Source organism: Tamandua tetradactyla, chromosome 13 (assembly GCF_023851605.1).
Source record: "Tamandua tetradactyla isolate mTamTet1 chromosome 13, mTamTet1.pri, whole genome shotgun sequence".
Lineage (NCBI taxonomy): Eukaryota > Metazoa > Chordata > Mammalia > Pilosa > Myrmecophagidae > Tamandua > Tamandua tetradactyla.
Genome location: NC_135339.1, coordinates 94,805,528 through 94,826,995, shown reverse-complemented (window position 1 = coordinate 94,826,995; position 21,468 = coordinate 94,805,528). Strand labels below are relative to the sequence as shown.

The window sequence follows — 21,468 nt, the reverse complement described above, 5'->3', positions numbered from 1 at the left end:
CATGAGGCGCCTGCAGCCCCACAGCTACGGCCCGGCCTGGGAAGCTGCCGCCCAGCCTCAGGACCGCTGCTCCCCACGCCCCTCACCGCCCTCTCCCCTTGCCCTGTTAGAGCCGCCAAGGTCACGGCCCAGGCCTGTGGGGTCAGGAGGCTTCCGGCAAAGGGCACTTGTCCAGTGGGCAGACTCCTGGAAGCCCCCCCAGCCCACGGGCCTCCAGCAGCCACAGCTGCCATGGAGAGATAGGCAGGGAAGGGATGGGATTGAGGGGTGTCAGGTCAAACTGGCTATATTGGGGGACAGCAGAGAGGTCTGGCTGGTCACCCAGTGAGGGCCTTTGTGACCCCAGGGGCAGCACCAGGAGAGGGGCTGTCCAAAGAAGCCTGGGGAGCAGCTTCTGGGTGTGGGGAGACAGGAGGCATTGGGCTTGGTGCTGTCCGGGCTGGGCACATCCGCTTGCCTCTTGCTTCCAGCGTGTGTGTGCCCTGGCACTGCCCCCACAAGCCTGCCCCCATGCCCTGTCTTGGGGTTGCCCCATCCTCAACAGTGCAGGGGCCTCTGCTGCCCTGGGCCGGTGCTGGCCCTGGACCCCTGCTTTGGGCCATGCTCGTCCTGGGGAGGGGCCCCAGGAGGGGCTGTGTCCTGCCGTGGCCACCAGCATGGGCAGCACTGGGGGCCTCGGGTGGACCTTCTGCTCTTCCTGGGGGGCTTTAGAAGCTGCCCAAGGTGGGAATAGGAGGCGGTTTCATGATAACCTCTAGAGGCTTTAAATACCTGTTGTCAGGCATTTGCTTTCTGAGGAATAAAAATTACTTGGAAAGAAAAGCGCTCGGTGAGTCACTCAAGCTGCAGCGCCGAGCCAGCCTCTCCCCAGCGGCGGCTCCGTGACTCACGGGGCTATTCTGAGCTCTCTGCCGGGGCGGCCACTCCCCCAGCCCGTGCCCGGTCCTGCCCCCGGGGCTTCAGTCCCTTCTGGGGGGAGCAGCTGTGATTAGATGGGCATCCTCGTCCCCAGGACGGTCCAGTGCCAGCCGTGGGACGTGACCAGGGTCTCTAGCCATGTCCTGCTCATAAGGGGGCAGGCCCTGATTGGACATATGCAAATAATTATTTCACCATAAAATAAGACTATTCAGTAAGAGTTTCTGAATTCTGGAGGGTCCCAGCAGGGATGAAAAATGAATGTTTTATCAATTTTAGATAGCTTCCATGAAAAGGCTGAGGTATCCCTTGTATCTAGAAAACAGAATTAAAATGTCAGCAATAATCCGAAGAGAACTACAATCACTCTTTATCAGTTCATTCGGTCCTGGGTATTGAGCCCTGCTCCACACTCACTCTTGTGTCAGCTATCTCAGAGCCATCGGCTTCGTCCCTGGAATTCTGGTATTTAAGCTGTGTCACACGAAGCCTGAGCCCCCACATCCCTGGGTGGCCCGTTGGTGGGTCTCTGAGATGCCCTTGCAGGTGAAGACCAAGCACCTGGCTGGGGCTGACAGAAGGCTTTTCAGGAAGCATCAGGATAAAAATTACACACAGGGAGCAAAAGGCTTAGAAGGGCATGCTCACTTATTACTCATTTACAAAAGTGGAAGTTCATTACAAAAATAATGCACTTGAAAAGGAACTTTGGTTGTTTCTGTGACATGTAACATTTTTAAAGAATAACTGAATTTATGACAAATGATAAAATTGTGTAGAGAAAGCCCTGGAGAACTTGCAGAGCCCCAAAACAAAAAACAAGACGAAACAGTGACCTTGCCCTACGTCCCCTTTGAACTTCCTCTTGAGTTTCCTCTTTATCTTTTGGGATTGGAAATCCCCACCCAGGCGGCTGACCCAGAGAGCCAGTCAAGCGCTGAGTCCATTCCACTTCACCGAATAGAAAACACAGCCCACCTGCCCTAAACCAGCCCATACGATGGACAAACCCTCGTCGGATCGTAGGAGTCAAGCTCACTTCCTTTCTGAGTCTGTAAAAGTCCTTTGCCAGCCCTGGAGTCCCAAAGCTTCCGTCCTGGCTTCCTTTCCTGCAGCAGGAGTTTGGTGTCCTGAATAACATGCCGGAGTCTGCAGACTCGGCTCGATTTGTCTTTCACACCAGTGGTGCTGCTGTCGACTGCTGGGCAGATAATGGTAGCACTTCTTAGGGTCAGTGAAGACATTGACAGATCTCTAGGAATTTCATGCAGTTTCTGAAATGTTAGTGTTTATAGCATTTTACCCATACAAATTTAATCAACAGATGGTTAGCAAATCCCTTTTAATTTGACATTTCCCATGCAACTCATAACATATTAAATAAATGTATTTCTACCACCTCTTTTTACAAGGTGAAAGAACAAATCCTTTGTGATTTTCCAGGGCTTTCTGGAAAATCCCAAAGACAGTTTGGGATCAGTAAGATGTCATCTAAGGTTTGATTTTTGAGAAGGCAAAATGTCAAAAAAGTTGTCAGGTTTGAACATTTTGTTACATAGAAAATGGGTCACCGTGAAACCATATTTGGTTCCCTATCTAACCAAAGTGACAATGAAAGAGTATATAGGAATTGTTTTTGGAGAAAAATGAAAGACTTAGATCTTTTCAAATAGGATTTGTTCTCTAAAAAAATTAAAAGATGATAAGGTCAACATAAATGTCATTGAGGATATTATTCTAAGACGTGGAATCACTGCCATCTAGGCAGATTTCTCAGGTGGTGAAGACAAAACTTGTACAACCTTGTAATCAAGAGCAGATTGATAATCCAAGAAAATGTGGTCATTTTAACAGAAAGAAAACGAAATTCTAGTGTTGCATGAAGATATTGTCATACAAAAAAGTCCTAAAAACATCATCAGCCTGTTAAATCTTAGCCAACCTTGACCATGACAAATAAAATTCCTTTCCATAAACCTTTAACAGCACTCTATGTCCATCCAGGTGTTTTCCTGACACCCTCCGGCTTCTTGTTCTGAGACAAGCAGCCGTTTTACTTTAGGGCAGTACTCGGGTTTTCCTTAGAAAACCCTGCACTGTATGTATCTGCTGCCTTAAGTTTCCCAAAAGATCTTTGAAACTGTCTTCCAGCTAACATCCCACAAAACGCAATTATTCTTAGAATAGAGTTTGTCAAAATAATAACTTGATTTAGTTAAACACAAATTTATATTTTTCACCATTGTGCTGGTCTGAGCAGTTAAGTAACCAGAGAAGGCCGTGTTCTTATCCATCCTTGCGAGAGCAGCCCTGTTGTGGGTGGGACCTTTGGCTCAGGTCATTTCCATGGAGATGTGACCACTCCATTCAAGGTGGGTCTTAGTCTTTTATGAGAGGATAAGAGGCAGAACCAACCGGAAAGATCTCAGAGGAACGCTGAGAGACTAAAGGCTCTGGAGGAGCCGAGAGGGAGCCCCTGAGGGCAGCGCCCAGGAGAGGGGGCCAGCAGACACCACCGGCTGCCTTCCCGCGTCTCGAGGGGCCCCGACGCCAGCAGCCATTCCTCAGAGAAGGCATCTTCCTCCTGATGCCTTAATTTGGACATTTCCACTGCCTTGGAATTGTAAATTTGCAAACTAATAAATCCCCATTGTAAAAGCCAACCCATTTCTGGTATATTGCATTCTGACAGCTTTAGCAAACCAAAACAATGATCTTAAAGGTCAAATGCTAGCTTATTTAATCAGTAAACCTGTGTAAGTTTAGGAGGAACATATCCACGTGGAATAAATTTGTGATTGTATTATGCTTACCATCGATAGTTCAGAAGACATAGTTATTTTTATTTAACTAATATTAACCGAGTCTCATTCGTCAGACTTACTGAATACTGTCAACTTGCATTTCTTTCTTCCTTTTGTTTAACATTTGGTTTTAGTTATACAAATACTCTTTGCATTTGCATTTGTAAATTCTATAATTTGTAATTGTAAATATTAGAAGTTTTGTTTCCTTAATTTCTAGGACTTTAGGGGTGATATATCACCTTATAAATATATATAGTTTATTTATCGTTAAGCCAATTTGAGTAGAGCTCTTTTAAGGAGTTTTCAAGTTAATTTGGTAAGCCATCTGGAAGTAGGAAAATATCATACATTACACATGCAGAGAGACCCAAATAGAGAGCCTGTAGTTTCAGTTTAAAATTTTTCAGCCATGAGTCAGACATAAAAGCACGGTAAACATAGAAATACAAAATTCACTGTTTGTGTAAGCTATTTTAGTCTCATAACTCCTCGGTAGACTCTGAGTACCGATTAAAATGGACCTCCCATTCGCCCTGCTTGAGGGCCCCTCTGAAGTGAGGAGATGTGTCTCACTGGAAAGTCCCCCACGACAGCCCTCGCAACTCGAGTTGTGTTTGGTGGGATTTTGCTATTTGGTAAATAGGCACGGCTCCCAGCCCCTTAACTTTTAACATGGAGTTTGCCAGGATGCCAGAGGGTGGAGAAGCAATGTTTTTAGAGAATTTGAGGACATCTTTGTTATTTTAATTACTTAGCTTGTGCACAGGACAAAGAAACCAGCATAGCAAAATGAAACTATGGCCTAAATTAGAGGCTGGGAACTCAGACTCAAAATTTGAGACTTCTCATCAATCAAACTGACCCACTAACCTGACAAAGCATTTCTTTCCTTGCACACAGGACAAAGCAACTAGCAGTAGCAGAAATGAAACTGAGAATTGCACATTAAAGCTAGGCACCTGGGCTAAAAATTTGAGCCTTCTCGTCAGTTAAGACCTGCTAAAATCTTGGACAAAAGCTGATGAGGTGGGAGAGCTTGCACACAGAGACGGGTGCTGGAACCCGGAGGCACTCAGAATGGCTCTTGGAACTCAGAAGTCCAAGGATGCCTTCACCTGCCCTCCTTGTCTCCAGAGTTGTCACCCGTCACTTTTGTGTCCCTGCACCGTCACCGAAATTGTCAAGAGAAAAACTTTCTGCACAGTTTACAATCTCATTTTTTCTTGAGTGGTTCGGGCAGCACCCATCTAGAAAGTGAAAGGAGCTCCCTGAAGGGGGAGGGAAGGGCGTGGGAGGGGCAGGTGCAGAGGGGGCGGACCTGGACACCAGCAAGGAAATGTTCTGAGGGGCCGATGGGAAGTTTCCTTTTCTCCCCACTGCCTGGTTTCCCCATGATGCCCCAGGGGCACCTGGCTGGGGTCTCTGCCCTGCAGGGTGGCCTCCCCTGAAGACAAGGGGGCTCGGTGTGGGTGCGCGGTCTCTCGGCTGTGTCCCTGGGAGGCGTTTGTGCAGCAGGGCTCTCAGTGCCTGGCCTGCACATCAGCCTTGGGAACCCTTCCCCACGTCCGTGAGGTCGCCCCTGCTGTGCCCGGGTGACCGTGTGGGGAAGGAAGCAGCTAGCTCAGCCAGGCGCGCCCGTCCCTGGCTGCCTAGTGGGCTTCTCAAAACCAGCTGCCACACCTCGGGTCAGTTTCGGGGGCAGCACCAGCTGCCAAAGCTCCCCAGGGTCGCGGCCTGGCTGAGAAGCTGCAACAGGCCTGGTGGCGATAGCCGTTGAGGCTGTTTCTGAAGCTCTGGGCTCTCTCTGGCGGCCCCATATCCTGAGGCCCCCCACGGGCCCACGTGGCCCTCCTGCACCGTCCCACCTGGGCACACTGCTCACCTCTGCAGCCCAGCTTCTGCCTCTCCTGGGTATGTGATAGTGTAGCTTCCACTTTTGCTAGGCATGATAAGCATTGTCACATATTAAAAGTATAAACTTTTTTAATGGCTGCCTGATATTTCGTTGAGTCGACAAATCCCCATCCGTAAGGTTGTTTGAAGGTCTTGTTGCTATAAGCAATGCCACAATGAACATCTTTGGACACAGAGCGCCTGCGTTTCTTTGGATGTGTTCCTGGGGCAGGGGTGTGCATCGCCCCCAAAGGCTCGGTCCAGCAGGGTGGACCCAAGACTGATGTCCGTCGAGTTGGTTCCAGGCCACCTGCCTCTGGGTGGTACACCTGGGATGCCCCCTTGCTCGCCCTGAGTTCTGGAATCTCCTGCTCCTGCCAGACCTGGAGGCGACAGGTGTGAGAGTCCCTGAGAAACGGGTCCTGTGCCCTGGAGGGGCTTCCTTGTGAGCGGAGGGCGCCTGCTGTCTCCATGGCCCACATTTGGCGCATCAGATCCTGGTTTTCCTTTGGAGACCCCTTGTCCTTGCCTCTGCTCTTCCTTTGGCCCCCAGGGCCCCCGGCATGTGCTTCTCGCAAGTACACACGTCTCCCCCCGCCTACCCCCAACCCTCCGGAGGAGCGATGCACAGAGGGGGCCCCTTATCTGGGGGGGTCCCTGGCGGCACGGGGAGCCCATGGGAAGTGAGCGAGCTCACGGGGCTTGGCCCTTTGCACACGTCCGCTCGCCCTGGGGAGAAGGGGCCCTCCCTCGTGGGGCGCCCCGGCCTCTCGCTCGCTCTCCAGCAGGCCTCCGGGCAGCGCCGCTCCCCGGCCCGGGGTGGGAGCTGAGCCCCTGCGCCCGCCCCAGGTGTGCATCGTGCCCGGGGTGGGAGCTGAGCCCCTGCGCCCGCCCCAGGTGTGCATCGTGCCCGGGGTGGGAGCTGAGCCCCTGCGCCCGCCCCAGGTGTGCATCGTGCAGAAGCGGGACACGGGGAAGATGTTCGCCATGAAGTACATGAACAAGCAGCAGTGCGTCGAGCGCGACAAGGTCCGCAACGTGTTCCGCGAGCTGGAGATCCTGCAGGACGTCGAGCACGTCTTCCTGGTCAACCTCTGGTGAGACCTCTGCCACCCCCACCGGCTGGGCCCTGCCACCACCCCGACACCTGCAAGGAGCTGTACCCTCTCTTGCCCCTGGTGCCCCCCACTTCCTGCAGCTCCTGGGCACCTCGCGCCTCTGGCACCACTCGCTGTCCAGCGCCTCAGGGCCACTGGGTCTGGGGTCCACAGGCGGGGTGGGGCATGCTGGGATGATGCAGACCTGCCCCGGGGCAGAGGGAACCTGCAGAGGAGGCAGCAGCCCAAGGGGGCCCTTAACGGGTGCAAAGCCTGGCCCCAGGGGGCGTGGCACCTGCAGGCTGCTCTGAGGCTCATCTGCCTCCTTCTGCTCTGGGAGTCTCCCCAACACAGACTCCCGCAACCTTACGCTCCCTGCTGTGCCCCCCAACACAGCCCCCCGGGTTCCTGCCTCCCTGCTGTGCCACCCAACACAGCCTCCCGGGGTCCTGCCTCCCTGCTGTGCCCCCCAACACAGCCACCCGGGGTCCTGCCTCCCTGCTGTGCCCCCCCAACACAGCCCCCCGGGATCCTGCCTCCCTGCTGTATCCCCAACACAGCCCCTGGGGTCCTGCCTCCCTGCTGTGCCCCCCAACACAGCCACCCGGTGTCCTGCCTCCCTGCTGTGCCCGCCAACACAGCCTCCCGGGTCCTGCCTCCCTGCTGTACCCCCAACACAGCCCCCCCGGGTCCTGCCTCCCTGCTGTACCTCCCAACACAGCCCCCTGGGGTCCTGCCTCCCTGCTGTGCCCCCCAACACAGCCCCCCAGGGTCCTGTGCCCCTGCTGTGCTTATAGACACAGCCTTCCAGGGCTTCAAGCTCCCCACTGTGCTCCTTGCCATGTGCCCAGACAGACACCTGGGGACCCCGTACCCCTGCCCTGCCCCCGACACAACTCCTCCCAGTGCCTGTGCTCCCCACAGGGCTCACAGGCAGGATGTTGTCCCCAAAAGCCTGGGGCGGGCACAGGGTGCCTGTTGCAGCTGGAACACCCTAAGACAAGTGAGCTCCTGGCCTGGCTGCGACAGCCTCCAGAACCTTTACGTTGTTCTCCCCCACGTGTGACCGGCTATCCAGTGGCTGAGCTTCCGGGAAGAGGCAGCCCCGCTCCCACTTGGGGGAGGAGGGGTCACTGAGAGCATCCGGCTCTTTCCTGGGATGGCTCACGGCCCAGCCCACCCCCAGCCCAGTTGACCTTGTGGGTCCCCCACTGGAGGACTGTCAGAAGGGAAGGCAGCTGCGGTCCTTGCGGTCCGTGCACTGCAGCCCCTGGGCTCACCTCCACGCCATGGGGCCTCCTGGGGGCCTGGCCTGACCACTGGGGTGGGACTTGTCGGGTGGTATATTGGGGGAGGGGAAGGGCCATCAAGGTGGGACCCAGGACTGCTGGGAGGGAGTGGGCAAGGGTCCAGGGGCATCCTGGGCTCTGGTCTCCAGCAGCACAGAGGGCTGGCGGTGGCACCTTGTCTTCATGGCCCTGTGGGTGTCCTCAGGGACGGGCATCCAGAGCCCGTGTGCCCCTGACCCTCCCAGCCCCCATGGCCAAGCAGAGCCGGCCTGGCTCACGTCTCTGCTTGCTGGTGGCACCGCGGCACTGCCTGTGCTCATTCTCCCTTCTCAGAGTGGGTGCCTAGCCCCCAGGGTGGCCTGGCCATGAGGGGGCTTGGGACCTGGGGTGGCCCAAGGGAACAGGACGTCTTTGATTGACACTCCTCCTCGGGCCTCTCCTGGCCTCTCTGGGGTCAGGAGCATGGACCTAGGGCCAGGTGGCCTGGCTGGGCCCCTCCACCCTGCTGGGATTGCCACCCCCACTGTGCTCAGGTCCCCCCTCTGTGAGTTGGGCTGGGCGTAGCCAGCAGCACCCTCGCCGGGCAGAGCCGGAAGTTCCATGTGTGTGTGCAAACAGAGCCGCCCGTACTAGCTGACACAAGGGAGTAGCTGTGCCGTTTCTAGGGTTTTCCTCCTGCCCTCCGCCGCTGCAGCCAGAATCGGGGTCCCCCTCTCTACAGGCCTGCTTGCCAGGGGACAGACAGTTCCTGCCATCCCAGGGCCACACAGGGTGGGACCCCTCAGCCTCGTCTCCTGGTGTCCTGTTCTCAAAGCCTCCCTCTGCCATGTTCTGCCACGTGGCCCACTCAGCTCCCCCAATGTGAGCCCCTGACTGCTGTCCGGGACCCCTGCACCCACCCTGGAGTGCCGTCCGGCTCAGTCTGCAAGCACGTCCCGAGTCCCTGTGCTCTGTGGTCCCAGCCCTGTCCCTGCACTGCACTGCCTTCCCCATGCTTTTCTCCATGAGGACAAGGGGCGGCGTGAGGAGGGCAGGGGGATGGAGGTTATGTGAAGAGTTAGTTTTTGGTAAGCCCGTTCTTGAGAGGGCCAGTTGTTTAAAATGACCTCTGAGAGCTCACAAAGGAAATCGCAAGGTGGAAGGATTCCTTAAGGCTGTTGTTTTGGTGCTACCTTCTTCCTTCTCCTCTGCGCTCCCTCCTTCTCCTTCCTCCTCTTCATCACCATTACTACCATCACCACCATCATCTTCATCACCATCACCATCATCACCATCATCGCCACCATCATCATCATCACCATTACCATCATCACCATCATCATCATCACCATAACCACCATCATCATCACCATCATCATCACCATCATCACCATCATCACCAACATCATCATCACCATCATCACCACCATCATCACCATCATCACCACCATCATCACCATCATCATCACCATCATCACCATCACCTTCATCACCATCATCACCATCATCACCACCACCATCATCACCATCATCATCACCATCATCATCACCATCACCTTCATCACCATCATCATCATCATCACCATCACCTTCATCACCATCATCACCATCATCATCATCACCGTAACCACCATCATCATCACCATCATCATCACCATCATCACCATCATCACCATCATCATCATCACCACCACCATCACCATCACCACCATCACCACCATCATCACCATCGTCATCACCATCATCACCATCACCTTCATCACCATCATCATCATCACCACCACCATCACCACCATCACCACCATCATCATCATCATCCCCACCATCTCATCGTGAAGGCAGCTCTTTATCACTCCATGCAGCCCCTTGCGCAGCACTGTGCAAGCACTTCCCCCACACCACCTCGTTTTACTCATTAGCAGCCGTCCAAGGCAGAACTTTTTATCTGAGAGCAGCCCTGGGTCAACTCAGAGGCAGGTGCTCTAGTTCTGCTCTCTGTTCATCCCTCACCAGGCCTCTGTTAGCCCTTACCAAGGGTCTTAGGTCAGAGCAGGTCCTGAGCAGGGGGGCAGCCAGCACCATGGGCAGGACCCTGCTCCAAGGGAGTGTCCAGTGTGGCAGCTGTGGTAGGGAGGTCATGGTCCTTAGATGGGGGTGCCTCTCCAGGTGTGGCAGGAGCCACAGTGTGGCTCCCCAGATAGGCATCTGCCCAGTCCTCCTGCCATATGCCCACTCCTGCACCTGCCTCGCTCACGCCCCCAGGTACTCCTTCCAGGACGAGGAGGACATGTTCATGGTGGTGGACCTGCTGTTGGGTGGGGACCTGCGCTACCACCTGCAGCAGAATGTCCAGTTCTCCGAGGACACCGTGAGGCTATATGTCTGTGAGATGGCACTGGCCCTCGACTACCTGCGTGGCCAGCATATCATCCACAGGTGTGCACACACCTGATGGGGTGGGAGGGAGGGTGCTGCCTGGGCCAGGCGTGAATGGCCACAGCCTCAGGTCAGTCCGTGTGCAGAGGCCCCAGGTGGGTCCTGTGTGCCTCGCCCCACCCTTGCCCACATACCTGCCCCAGGTGGGCATTTGGGACTTGAGTCTGTGACCGGCTTCAAGGTGTGCCCTGGCCTCTGCTTGGGGGTGGGTCCTGTCCAAGCAGCCCCAGCTGAGGCTGGGCACAGAGGCTCACCGGCTCCAGGGGACCCCAGAGCCTGGCTACGCTGGGTGACCTTCAGGTGGTATGTGTAAGGGCAGGCTCCCCTTCACCCACCTGCCACGGCTTTGGGGAATTTGAACTAATTTTAACATGAGTTTAAAACAGAAATTAGGAAGGTGGTGTTGCCACTGCAGAACCAAACAAGGAAATCTGTGTGGTACAGGGTCAGCCAGCCGTGGTTTCTGTTTCTGGGTTCTGATTCAAACAGTGGGCATTTAGTGAGTGCTGCCTGCATACCTAGAACCAGGGACAAGGCGGGAGGAGGCACAGGCACCCCTCAGGTCCAGGGCAGGGAGTGGGGGTGCTGGAAGATGCCCCTCTCAGGAAACACAGTGGGGTCCCCCCGAATGTCTTCACCCAGCTCTGAGGGAGGATGTGGGGGTGGGGGCACCTCCTGATACCCCCAGGGTGTTTGGCCCAGGACCCGGTGATCGGCCTCCACACTCTGCCTGGGGTGTCTGGGGGGGCACGTTCTGGAAGCTCCCGGGTCTGTGGGCACTCGGGGGGCAGGACATTCACCCGTCTCCTGCTTTTTCTGCAGAGACGTGAAGCCAGACAATATCCTCCTGGACGAGCAAGGTGAGCTGCCTGGAGGGGCCGGGGTGCGGGCGCATCCTGCCCCCACGGGCTTTGACACTGGCGCTTCTCCTCCTGGCAGGACACGCGCATCTCACAGACTTCAACATCGCCACCATCATTAGGGACGGGGAGCGGGCCACCGCCTTGGCGGGCACCAAGCCCTACATGGGTGAGCGCCCCGCCCGGGCCCCGTCCCCCTGCCCCCTCCCCAGCCCCGCCCCTGCCCATCTGTGCCCTGCATCACGCCTGCCCACCCCAGTCCTCACTCCCACCCATCAGGCTGGCCTGGGTGTCCCTGTGCTGGGCCTGCGGCAGGTGTCAGTCACTTCCCTGGGGCCCCCGGGCAGCAGTGTGAGGCTTTAGAATGGACACGTCATGTCCAGAGGTGCCTCTGAATCCCCGTGGCCTGTGGGCACGTTGACATAATTATGGACCTGCCACCGTGCCTGGGCTGCCGGGCCTGCCCACGAGGCCTTCTGGAAGGGAGCTGGCCCCCTCCAGCTGCCCCTCCAGCCCTGGAGGCCCTGGAGGCCGCCGTCTGAGCGCCTGGCCAGGAGGCGCCTGCCTTGGGGTCTGGGGTTAGGGACGCCAGGACCTGGACACTGAGCATGGCCTTCTCTCCTGCTGGAAAGCTCCGGAGATCTTCCACTCCTTTGTCCACGGAGGGGCCGGCTACTCCTTCGAGGTGGACTGGTGGTCAGTGGGCGTGATGGCCTACGAGCTGCTGCGTGGATGGGTACGGAGCTTCTGCGGCCAGGCCCGGGCCCCTGACCCTGAGCGGGTCCCTCCTCAGGCGGAGCCTGAGGCCCTTGTGGGGGAGGGGCCTGGCCCCCCAAGTCTGGGTTCTCAGCGATGTCGTGTCTGGATCGATGGCACGGCCCCCACCCCCTGAGGGACCCCAAGTCCGAGGAAGGCAGACCTCTCCCAGTCTGGGAGACTGCCTGGCACTGGGGGGCAGATGTGCTTCCCAGTCAGGTTGCTGCCCTGGCCATGGTGGGTGCCCTGGCCATTGGTGTCCCCTGACCGTGTTGCCCTGGCTGTGGGGTCCCCCTAGCCATCAAACAGCGCTCGGGGCACAGGTGCCAACAACCTCCTGGGTCTCCCGAGTGGGTGGAGGCCGCACTCAGAGCTGTGCCTGCATGGAGGACAGGGCTGCTATCTCAGCGTGCCCAGCTCATGCCTGGCACTTGTCTGGGCACAAAGAGGAGAGCAGCTGACACGGCCCTACCTCCCTGCCCCCAGAGGCCCTATGACATCCACTCGAGCAATGCCGTTGAGTCCCTGGTGCAGCTCTTCAGCACGGTCAGCGTCCAGTACGCCCCGACCTGGTCCAAGGAGACAGTGGCTCTGCTGAGGAAGGTCAGTCTGCATCCCTCGCCCTCCTGGCAGGTGCGACCCTCCTCCCAGCTGGGCATGCGGGCCTGGAGTGCCCTGCCTGCCATAGGGCTGGCCCCACACCCGTGCAGGTCGGGCACCCCTTTCTCCCACAAGCTCGGACGATGGGAGCCCCAGCTCTTGTCTTTTGGGCATTTTGTTTCTGTCCAGCCACTCCAGGGGGCAGCGTTGGACAACGGGCTCCCAGGCCTCGCCCAGCAGGTCCCGTTCTCTGGTCCTTTCTAAGCGCTCCAGTGGGCTGTGACTCGCTGAGCCCCTCCCCTCACTCAATTTCCCCGATGAGCCTGAGTCTGGGCTGCCACCTACCACCCCATTTCCCAGATGCCCAGAGCGAGGCGCAGAGATGCTGGGTCCTTGCCCAGGTCACAGGTCAGCATGCTCGGCGCTGCCCCTGTGAGCTCCTGGACACCTCCCTGGGAGCAGGTGGAGAAGCCACCAGAAGCTCTGCCTGCTCAGGGCCTGAGCTCGCCCGCCTGGAGGCCACGCTTCCCTCATGTGCCCCAGAGGGGAGCTGTCATGGGGCCACACCCAGGCCAAGCCCTGTCCACTGAGGCTGGCCCCTGACTCCTCTCCTGGCCTCCGGGTCCTCTTGGGCAGGTCTGGGCCCCCTCGTGAGGCCTCCGCCTCTCCCTAGCCCCGTGACTGAGAGGAGGTCCCTTCACACCTCCCTGCGTGTCCCAGACCAGAGCCCTGGCTCTGAGGACGGAGTGAGGGCGTGGCTGGTCCCCTTGGCCCCTTTGGACGAGACAGGCCCAGTGTGCCCCTGGGCGAGGGTAGGAGAGTTTCCCACGGGAAGGGTGACAGCCTATGGACACCTCTCTTCCCGGGCCTGGCCGGGCACTCCCAGCTGCTGACCAGCACATCACCTGCCCACGCAGCTGCCCTCATGGTCCCTGGGGTGGACTGTTGTGGAAGTGATGTCAGAATAAGTTACTCTCGGGCCCCTCTCTGAAGAGAGTCGCCGTGTAGATGGGCCCAGCTGGCGGGGCCTCTGGTGCCCCTGCGAGTGGGTCTCGGCAGAGGGTCCTGCAGGCCGGTGGGTGGCCTCTGCTGCCTCTGCCCTGGCTCCGGACTCGGCCCAAACCCCTGGGGCCAGCCCCCCCAGCTGCGTGGCCGAGCAGACCAGGCATGAGCTGAAGTTGGCGCCGTCCCCCTTGTGTGGCCGGATGTCGGGACCTCGGGCCTTGAGGCGGGCGTGCAGGCGGCAACCCAGCTGGTGGCTGCCCCTCTGGGCTGGGGGTGCAGGGCGCGGGGACCCCGGCCCCGTCTGACCCGAGCCTCACTACAGCTGCTCACCGTGAACCCCGAGCACCGCTTCTCCAGCCTGCAGGACATGCAGGCGGCGCCCCCGCTGGCCTCCGTGCTGTGGGACGAGCTGAGCCGCAAGGCCGTGGAGCCCGGCTTCGTGCCCAACGTGAGTCGGCGCCGCCTGCCCGGGGGGCCCTGCCTGGAGGGCGCCGAGCTCAGCTCTGCTCCCTCTGCAGAAGGGGCGCCTGCACTGCGACCCCACCTTCGAGCTGGAGGAGATGATCCTGGAGTCGCGGCCTCTGCACAAGAAGAAGAAGCGGCTGGCAAAGAGCAAGTCCCGGGACCAGAGCAGAGACGGCTCCCAGTCCGTGAGTGCGGCGGGGCTGGGCAGGGACGCGTCCCGAAGGCAGGGGACAGCCTCCCCGATGGAAGCCCCACACCGCCGGCCGCCACCCCGCTCTGACCCGAGCCGCAGGGGGCTGGGAGTGAGGGCTGGGGTGGCACATGGCGGGCACCGAGCCCTGCCTGGGGGTCGCCGCCCCGCGGTTTCGGGGCTGGCTGCAGGTGGCGACAGGGTCACGTTGGCTGCAGGGGCCTGCCGCCTGCCGGTGCCCCTGCCCCATCCCCTGTGCATGCGAGGGGGGTGCGGTGTCTCCCACGAGGGCACAGAGGCCCTGGCAGATGGTGGGCATTGGAGCCCTCCTTGCTGGGAGAGGGTTGACAGGGAGTGTCACCCCTGGTGCCTCTAGCGCACATGGAGCAAAGGCCCCAGGGAGCCGCTGCCCCCCTGCTCAGGACCTGCTCTGACCTAAGACCACCCACCCCTGTACCTGGAGGTGGGATTACCACCACAGGGGCTGGGGGCTTCCTGCAGGGTTGCAGGGCAGGGCGCAGCTCAGAGGCCCCAGGCGGCTGGTGCGGGGCCCGTGGAGCTCTCATGTGCCCCCCTGCTGGGGCGGGCACTGTAGCTGTGTCTCCAGAGCTGGGGCTTTGGGGTGTAGAAAGGGGGTCGGGGGTGTCCCAAGCCCCATGTGGGAGCAGGTGAAGCCAGGCCCAGGGCTTTGCCTCGGGCTGGGGGGGCGGGCATTGCCTGGAGAGGGGGTTGTATTGAAAGGCAGTCAGCCCTGCAGAGATGCCAGTGACCCCTGGGAAAATGACAACCTGATGCCCAGAGAGGTTGTTCTTTTTTAATTGGGATAGAATTCACATGCCTTGCAATTCACCTATTTGAAAAGTGCAATTCAGTGCTTTTTAGTGTATTCACAGGTTGGGCAAACATCACCATTATCTGGTTTTAGAACATTTTCATCCCTCCTAAAAGAAGCCCCCTACCCATTAGCACTCTCACCCCATTCCCCAGCCCCTAATCCCCGCAGCCATACCTGCTTTCTGTCCCTGTGGATTTGCCCATTCCGGACAGGTCATAAACTGGGGTCATGCAATCCTTGGTCTCCCGGGTCTGACTTCCTTCCTCGGCATCATTCATTCGTGTTGTTGCTTGTATCACAGCTTCATTCCCTGTGATGGCTGAGTAGTGTTCCGCGGTGGGGATGGGCCACCTTTTGTGTATCCATCATCTGTTGATGGCATTTGGGCTGTATCCACATTTGACTACTCTGAGTACTGCTGCTGTGAACAGTGGGGGCAGTCTTTGGGGGGACGTAGCTTTTCATTTCTCTTGGGTGTATACCCAGGAGTGAAATTGCTCAGTCAGGTGCGAACCCTGTGCTTAGCATTTGCAGAACTGCGAGTGTTTTCCAGAGCAGCTGCGCCATTTTTACCTTCCCACCGGCGATGAGTGAGAATTCCAGTTCCTCTCCATCGTGTCAAACTCTTTGTTATTGCCACCTTCCTCCTCTCCTCCTCCTTCTTGCCGCCCCGGTGAGCATGAAGTGGGCGCTCACTGTGGCTCTTGCCTGTCCTCAGGACAAGTCCTGCTGGGCATCTCTTCAGGTCCTTGTTGGCCATTGCCATTTCCTCTTTAGAGAAAAGGCTGTGCAGGTCTTTCGTCCGTCTTCGCTTGGGTTATCTGTTCTAAACCCACTCTGCTAACCTCTGTCTTTTAGTTGGTGTGTTTAGACGATTCACACTTGAAGTGACCACTGACGGGGTCGGATTAGTGTCGACAATGTCTGACACTGTTTCTATTCATTGCACGTGTTCTTTCATTTCTTCTTTTTTTGAATTCTCTTTGTTCTAATTCAGCACTTTCTAGGATTCCTCTACTCTCTTGGCATATCGACTGTACTTCTTTCAAACAATCTTTCATGGCTGTGCTGGAGCCGCAGCGGGCCTCTCTGACCTGGGGGCCCACCTGCCCGCAGCCTGCGGCTTCCGGGCGTGCGAGGCGGGCCAACCGCTGTGGCTATTCTGGTCCCTGCATCTCTAAGGAACTCGGAGTTTTGGAATTGTGTCTGAGCCCACAACGGGTCTGCTTGTGGAAAAGGGAAGGATCGGAGACTGGTCCCCATGTCCCAGACCTCCTGTCGATCCCCACTTGAGGTGGCCTTGGGGTCCGAGGCTGAGTCTCAGCATTAGAAGGGGCCCCACCGATGTCTCCCAGGTGCTTCTGTGTCCAGCTGGCCACGTGTTCGGCTTCGAGGGATGCCCTGGGTGGGTGGGGGCCCCTCCGGCCAAGTGCAGGCTCAGCCACTTGGGGACCAGGGCAGCCCCTTGTCCTGGGTGCTGGCGCTCAGGGAGACGGGCAGAGGTGGGGCTGGAAGGACCGGGGGCCCCTGCCGTGGACGGTACAGACCAGCAGGGTCCTGGCTGCGGGAAACTCTCCTTCCATCGTCAGCTGTCGGCCTGGGACCTACAGCCTAGCAAGGGCCTGCGGCTTTCCATCGTGGGGCTGACATCACATCAGCCTTCTGCGCGCATACCCCTGGCCTTTGTGCGTGAGTGTGTGCGTGCATGTGCCCTTGCCTCCTTGTGTGTGTCCTTCTGGCCTCTGGGCGCATCACCGTCCAGTCCTAGGGCTCAGGTGCCCTGCCTACCACTCCCGCCGAGCCATCTGCCCACCCTGCCTCTGCTGCCTGCCCTGCCTCTGGGCTAAGTCACCGGGGCGGGGGCAGGGGGACCGGATCCTCTGGTCCCTCCAGAGGGATGTGGGCTTTAATCTCGAGTATGTCGAGCCATTCCAGCTGCCCAGAGCTCTGAGATTTTATCCCTTCCCCAGCAATTTTCTGAGGCTGCTCTGGCCTCCTCATTCATTAGTCTGGATCATCTCTTGTCCAAGAGCTGCCAGCAGCATGTTAGAACCCGTCCAGGGGCCCAGGCCAGGGAGTGAAATCCCAGACATGAGCATGTGGCTGGGCTGCCCCGCGGCCACCCGAGGCCAGGAGCTGGGTGTCCCTCGGCCATTGACTCGGGGCGTCACCACAGCAAGGTGCCAGCCCCCGAGCTCCGCAAGGCAGAAGGTGGGCTCCTAAGAAAGCTGCAGGTGCAGCCACTGGGAGTAAGGGCGAACTGGAGCTGCCGGAGGGACTCCAGGGACAGATGGGGGTGGGGGCTCCAGACGGAGTCCAGGCCCCCGCATGTGCTTCTTTGTGCCGGCAGGAGAACGAGTACCTCCAGGACTGCCTGGAGGCCATCCAGCAGGACTTTGTCATTTTTAACAGAGAGAAGTGAGTGCACCTGGGGGAGGGGGCGGTGGTGGGGAGGGGTCTGGCCGGGTGGGGCCACACCAGCGCTGAGCCCCCAGCAGCCATGGGGCACCCCGAGGCCTAAGCCCTGCTCTCCAGGGGTCCAAGCAGCAGCCTGGGGTGGAGATGGGGGGCCCTCCTAGACTCTCCCTGGGGCTGCAGGGCCAGAGTCTCCTGGGGCCCTGATTGAGCCCGAGGGCTTCCTGTTCACCCAGTCCTACCACTCCCCACCCTCTGATGCATTCGTTCATTCACCAGGCCTTCATTCGTTCATTCACCAGGCCTTCATTCATTCATTCACCAGGCCTTCATTCGTTCATTCACCAGGCCTTCACTGGGTGCTGGGCACTGTGGGGTAGAAGGCACAACGGGCCGGCAGACCTCCGAGGAGCTAAAGGCATTGCTCAGTGGAGAGTGGATGCCCTGGGGAGGCCAGGAAGGCTTCCTGGAGGAGGTGGTCTTGAGCTCTGGGCAGGAAGGAAGAGCAGGGTGGGTGGGTGCTAGACTCCCCTGAGGGTCTCGGGCCTAGATGGGGGCAGGCCTTGGCCAAGCTCTGGGGATGACTGGTTCCCGTGTTGGTCTCAGGGGGGCTTCTGTGAGCTCCTGACAGGAAAGAGCTAAGCCCCCCAGCCCTCCTGCCTGGCCCACGAGAGCATTGACCAGCAGCCATGGGCCCGAGCGAGGGTGCTGGGGGCACCGCCTCCACCCCCACCCTGTTCTCCCTTCCTGCCGAGCTGGTGTGTCTGGAGCCGGGCGCGGGCGAGGCAGAGATGCACCATTGGTCTGTCTTCCTGCCATGTCCTTGAGGGGCCGTGGCGCGGGCGCCAAAGCCAGCCCTGGGGGCCGCGCCCAGCCCTGCCCTGTGTTCCCCAGGCTGAAGAGGAGCCAAGATCTCACTCAGGAGCCTCTCCCGGAGCCCGAGACCGCGGCCGAGGAGGAGCCCGAGGAGGGGCGCGTGGCCCTGCCCACGTGTGGCGCCCTGTGCCCCTCGGCCGGGAGCAGCTAGGCAGCAGGGTGGCCGCGCTCAGCCTGGACAGCCGCCCTCGGTGGCCTTGGGGACTGGAGGCTGCACGGGGGCTGCGGAGGGAAGCCAAGGCCCAGCCTCCACACTGTCCGTGAGTTCGGGCCTGGGTCCTGGCTGGTGGGCACGCGGCCAGCTGGACACTTTCCTGCAGGTCATCTGGGCCCCAGGACCAGAGACTCGGGGGGCCTCGGGGCTCAGGCGTCTCAGCTGTGGGTGGCCGCGTGGGGCGGACGCAGGGGCGGGGTCAGCACCGGCCTCCCTCCTGGACCTCCCCGGGGGGCCCTGCCCGGCCCGCTGAGGACCGGGAAGGCTGTGTGGGGAGGGCGCTCGCCGCCGCTGACTTGCAGGGAGCCGGTTGCCCCGAGTCCACGAGCTTGTACCCAATGTGGGCGTGGCCACGGTTTTTGCTTAGTTCTCGTGTATCAAGGGGAGGGGTCGGGAGGGCCAAGGGTGGGGAGATCAATGTTTTCTAGATTCCACCCGTCCCTGCAGTTTCTGCTGCTTCTGTATAGTTTTCACCTCTTATATAATTGCAATATTAGAAAATCCACTGCCGAGTGTCTTGTGTGTTTCTGCACCGCTGCACACGGCCTGCAGTTTGACGCTGAGGTCAGCAGCGGCCGGAGTGGGTGGGGCTCCCCCAGGGCAGCGTCTGCGGGTAAAGGCGCCTGGGGTGCTGGACCCTCCCCTGGCCTGAGGGCAGCTGCCAGGGCCGCATTCCGGGGGCCTCCAAGCTGTGCAAGGCGGTCAGGGGGAGGGAGTACACAGGGGCTTGGGTGCTGGGTGGCAGCCCGAGAGCCAGGCCCCCTCCCCTCTGGTTTATCTCTCGCCCGGAGTCCCTGGCACTGCCGCCTTGCGGTTCTGTGGTTGCCCCGGCAGTAGCTCCCGTGTAGACGGCTCCTCACTTCTCCCAGGGACTGGCAGCCCGCTCACCGCAGGCCCCCAGGCTCTGCCTGTGTTTGCTTTGGGGTGAGCAGGCCTGGTCTCCGCTCCCTGCCAGGTCAGCACACTGGGCCAGCCCTCCCTCCACCCCAGCCAACACCTCCCCTCCCTGCCTGCGGGACTGGGGGCCACCCAGACAGTATGAGCCTTGGGCGCTGGAGAAAGCACTGAGCACCCCACAGGGGCTGCCTCTGAGCCCCGTGTGCCTGTCCTCACAGCAGCCAGGACAGGGCAGCCAGGACGGAGCAGGCCTGACAGGGCAGCCGGGACCAGGCAGTCAGCACTTTCTCTCCTTCCCACCTCCTCACAGGGGCTTGCCGAGGGACTGAGGGAGGGGCTCCCGCAGGCCTGTGACCCCGAAGCCAAGCTCTTGCCTTCATGGCACCCCTGTCCATGGGGGCCAGTGCCAGGGTGAGCGTGGTCGGTGGAGTCCCACAGCCCCAGTGCCCCGAGACGGGCACCTGGCACTCTGCACACCCTCCCTGCCTTGGCACCTGCAGCAGTGGAGGTAAAGCAGAACCCTAGGCCCCCCTATTGAGGGGAATCTGAGGCAAGCCAAAAATGGGGAGTAGAATAGGACAGGCCAGGACACAGGGGCACACTTGGCTGGTGCCACAGCCTGAACACACTCCAACCCCTGCCTGTCGCTCACACTTGGGCCAGCAGGGCAGCTATGCCATGTATCTGGGGGCACTGAGCCCCCCTATCCACCCAAGGGTCACACTGGGATCCTCAACATGGCCTTGCAGTTTGGGTCTCCTACATTTCCAAACGCCCAGATGGCTACTCAGCTGTTTCCCCCACAACTGGGGTGCAGCTCAGCCTCGGGCCATCACTCATCCTTGCCCCTGAAGTCCCAGAGCCCATTTCCACCAGCTCCCCACCCCCAGCTCCCCACCCTGCCCCTGGGGCTCCCCCACGCTTCCCAGGAGCCACGGCTCATTTGCATCCGTAGCTGGAAACCAGCCACAGTGGGAGAGGCAGGGGAAGCACTGAGCCGAGGGAAATGCCACCCAGGGGCTCCTGTGACATGACGGCCAGGGGCAACGGGCCACACCCTGGGTTGGGGACTGGGGAGGGGACGCCAGCCTAGGTCTCCCACCCCCGCCGCGGGGTCAGGGCCCTGGGGGAATTGCAGGCCTGGAGCAAGAGAGCCACCCTGGAAGTTCCCGCACCCCCTCCTGCCCTGAGCCCACATCAGGCTGCAGCTGGTGGCAGAAACAAGCGGAGGCAGGGCAGAGGGTCCTGGGGACCTGAGAAACTCCCCGAGGGGTGCGACGAGGCAGCCTACATCTGGGTGCTGGCTGGAGGGGGTAGCAGGGACCCCCAGCCCGTGGGCGCCCTGGTGTACCACAGTGCCAGGAGTGCAGCAAGGACGGACACAGCAGGGGGCCCTGCCTGGCTCTGCCCGCCCTGCCCTCGGGCTCCAGCAGAGCCTCTCAGGCCAGCCCGCTCTGTCTTGCCCTCAGGGCCCCTCACAGGAGGGACCCCGTGAACCAGACATGCCCAGGGAACCCTCTAGACTTGGAGAACAGAGCCAGGGCTGCTTTCAGGAGAAAGAAGCCAAGGCAGCCAGCGGCCACCTCTGGGGGGTAGGGGCCACCCCGGGGGATGGGGGCCACCTCTGGGGGGTGGGGGCCATACGCCCCTGGCTGTGCTGGACAAGAAGCCCTGAGGGTGGGCACAGCCAGGCCCAGGCCTAGAGCAGGTGCTTTCCAGGAGGCACCCCACATAGCTGGGCTGTACCCCAAGTCCTCCCAGGGGTGGCTGGGCCCTTCCCCAGTGGTGAGACACCCCCTGCCCACCCACTCTTCCACCTCCAGCTGTGGGTCCCACCAGCACCCCTCAGGTCCCCTGGGTGACACGAGAACCCCCTCCCTGCCCTTCCCTGGTGGCCAGAGCAGCCTTGTTGCCTGGGGCCGACACAAGGGCTGGA

The 21,468-nt window shown here is 59.7% G+C and overlaps 1 protein-coding gene across 1 annotated transcript in view; it reads left to right on the top strand.

Annotated features, from left to right (window-relative positions):
* Window positions 1-19,003, top strand: part of STK32C (serine/threonine kinase 32C) — a 69,263-nt gene extending 50,260 nt beyond the window's left edge. The window contains exons 3-12 of the mRNA XM_077124441.1: window positions 6,564-6,715; window positions 10,246-10,419; window positions 11,242-11,279; window positions 11,359-11,448; window positions 11,912-12,015; window positions 12,522-12,638; window positions 13,963-14,088; window positions 14,159-14,290; window positions 17,481-17,548; window positions 18,440-19,003. Coding sequence (XP_076980556.1) covers window positions 6,564-6,715; window positions 10,246-10,419; window positions 11,242-11,279; window positions 11,359-11,448; window positions 11,912-12,015; window positions 12,522-12,638; window positions 13,963-14,088; window positions 14,159-14,290; window positions 17,481-17,548; window positions 18,440-18,572 — 1,134 coding nt within the window. The 3' untranslated portion in view covers window positions 18,573-19,003. The remainder of the gene's footprint in view (window positions 1-6,563; window positions 6,716-10,245; window positions 10,420-11,241; window positions 11,280-11,358; window positions 11,449-11,911; window positions 12,016-12,521; window positions 12,639-13,962; window positions 14,089-14,158; window positions 14,291-17,480; window positions 17,549-18,439) is intronic.
* Window positions 19,004-21,468: the final 2,465 nt, after the last annotated feature.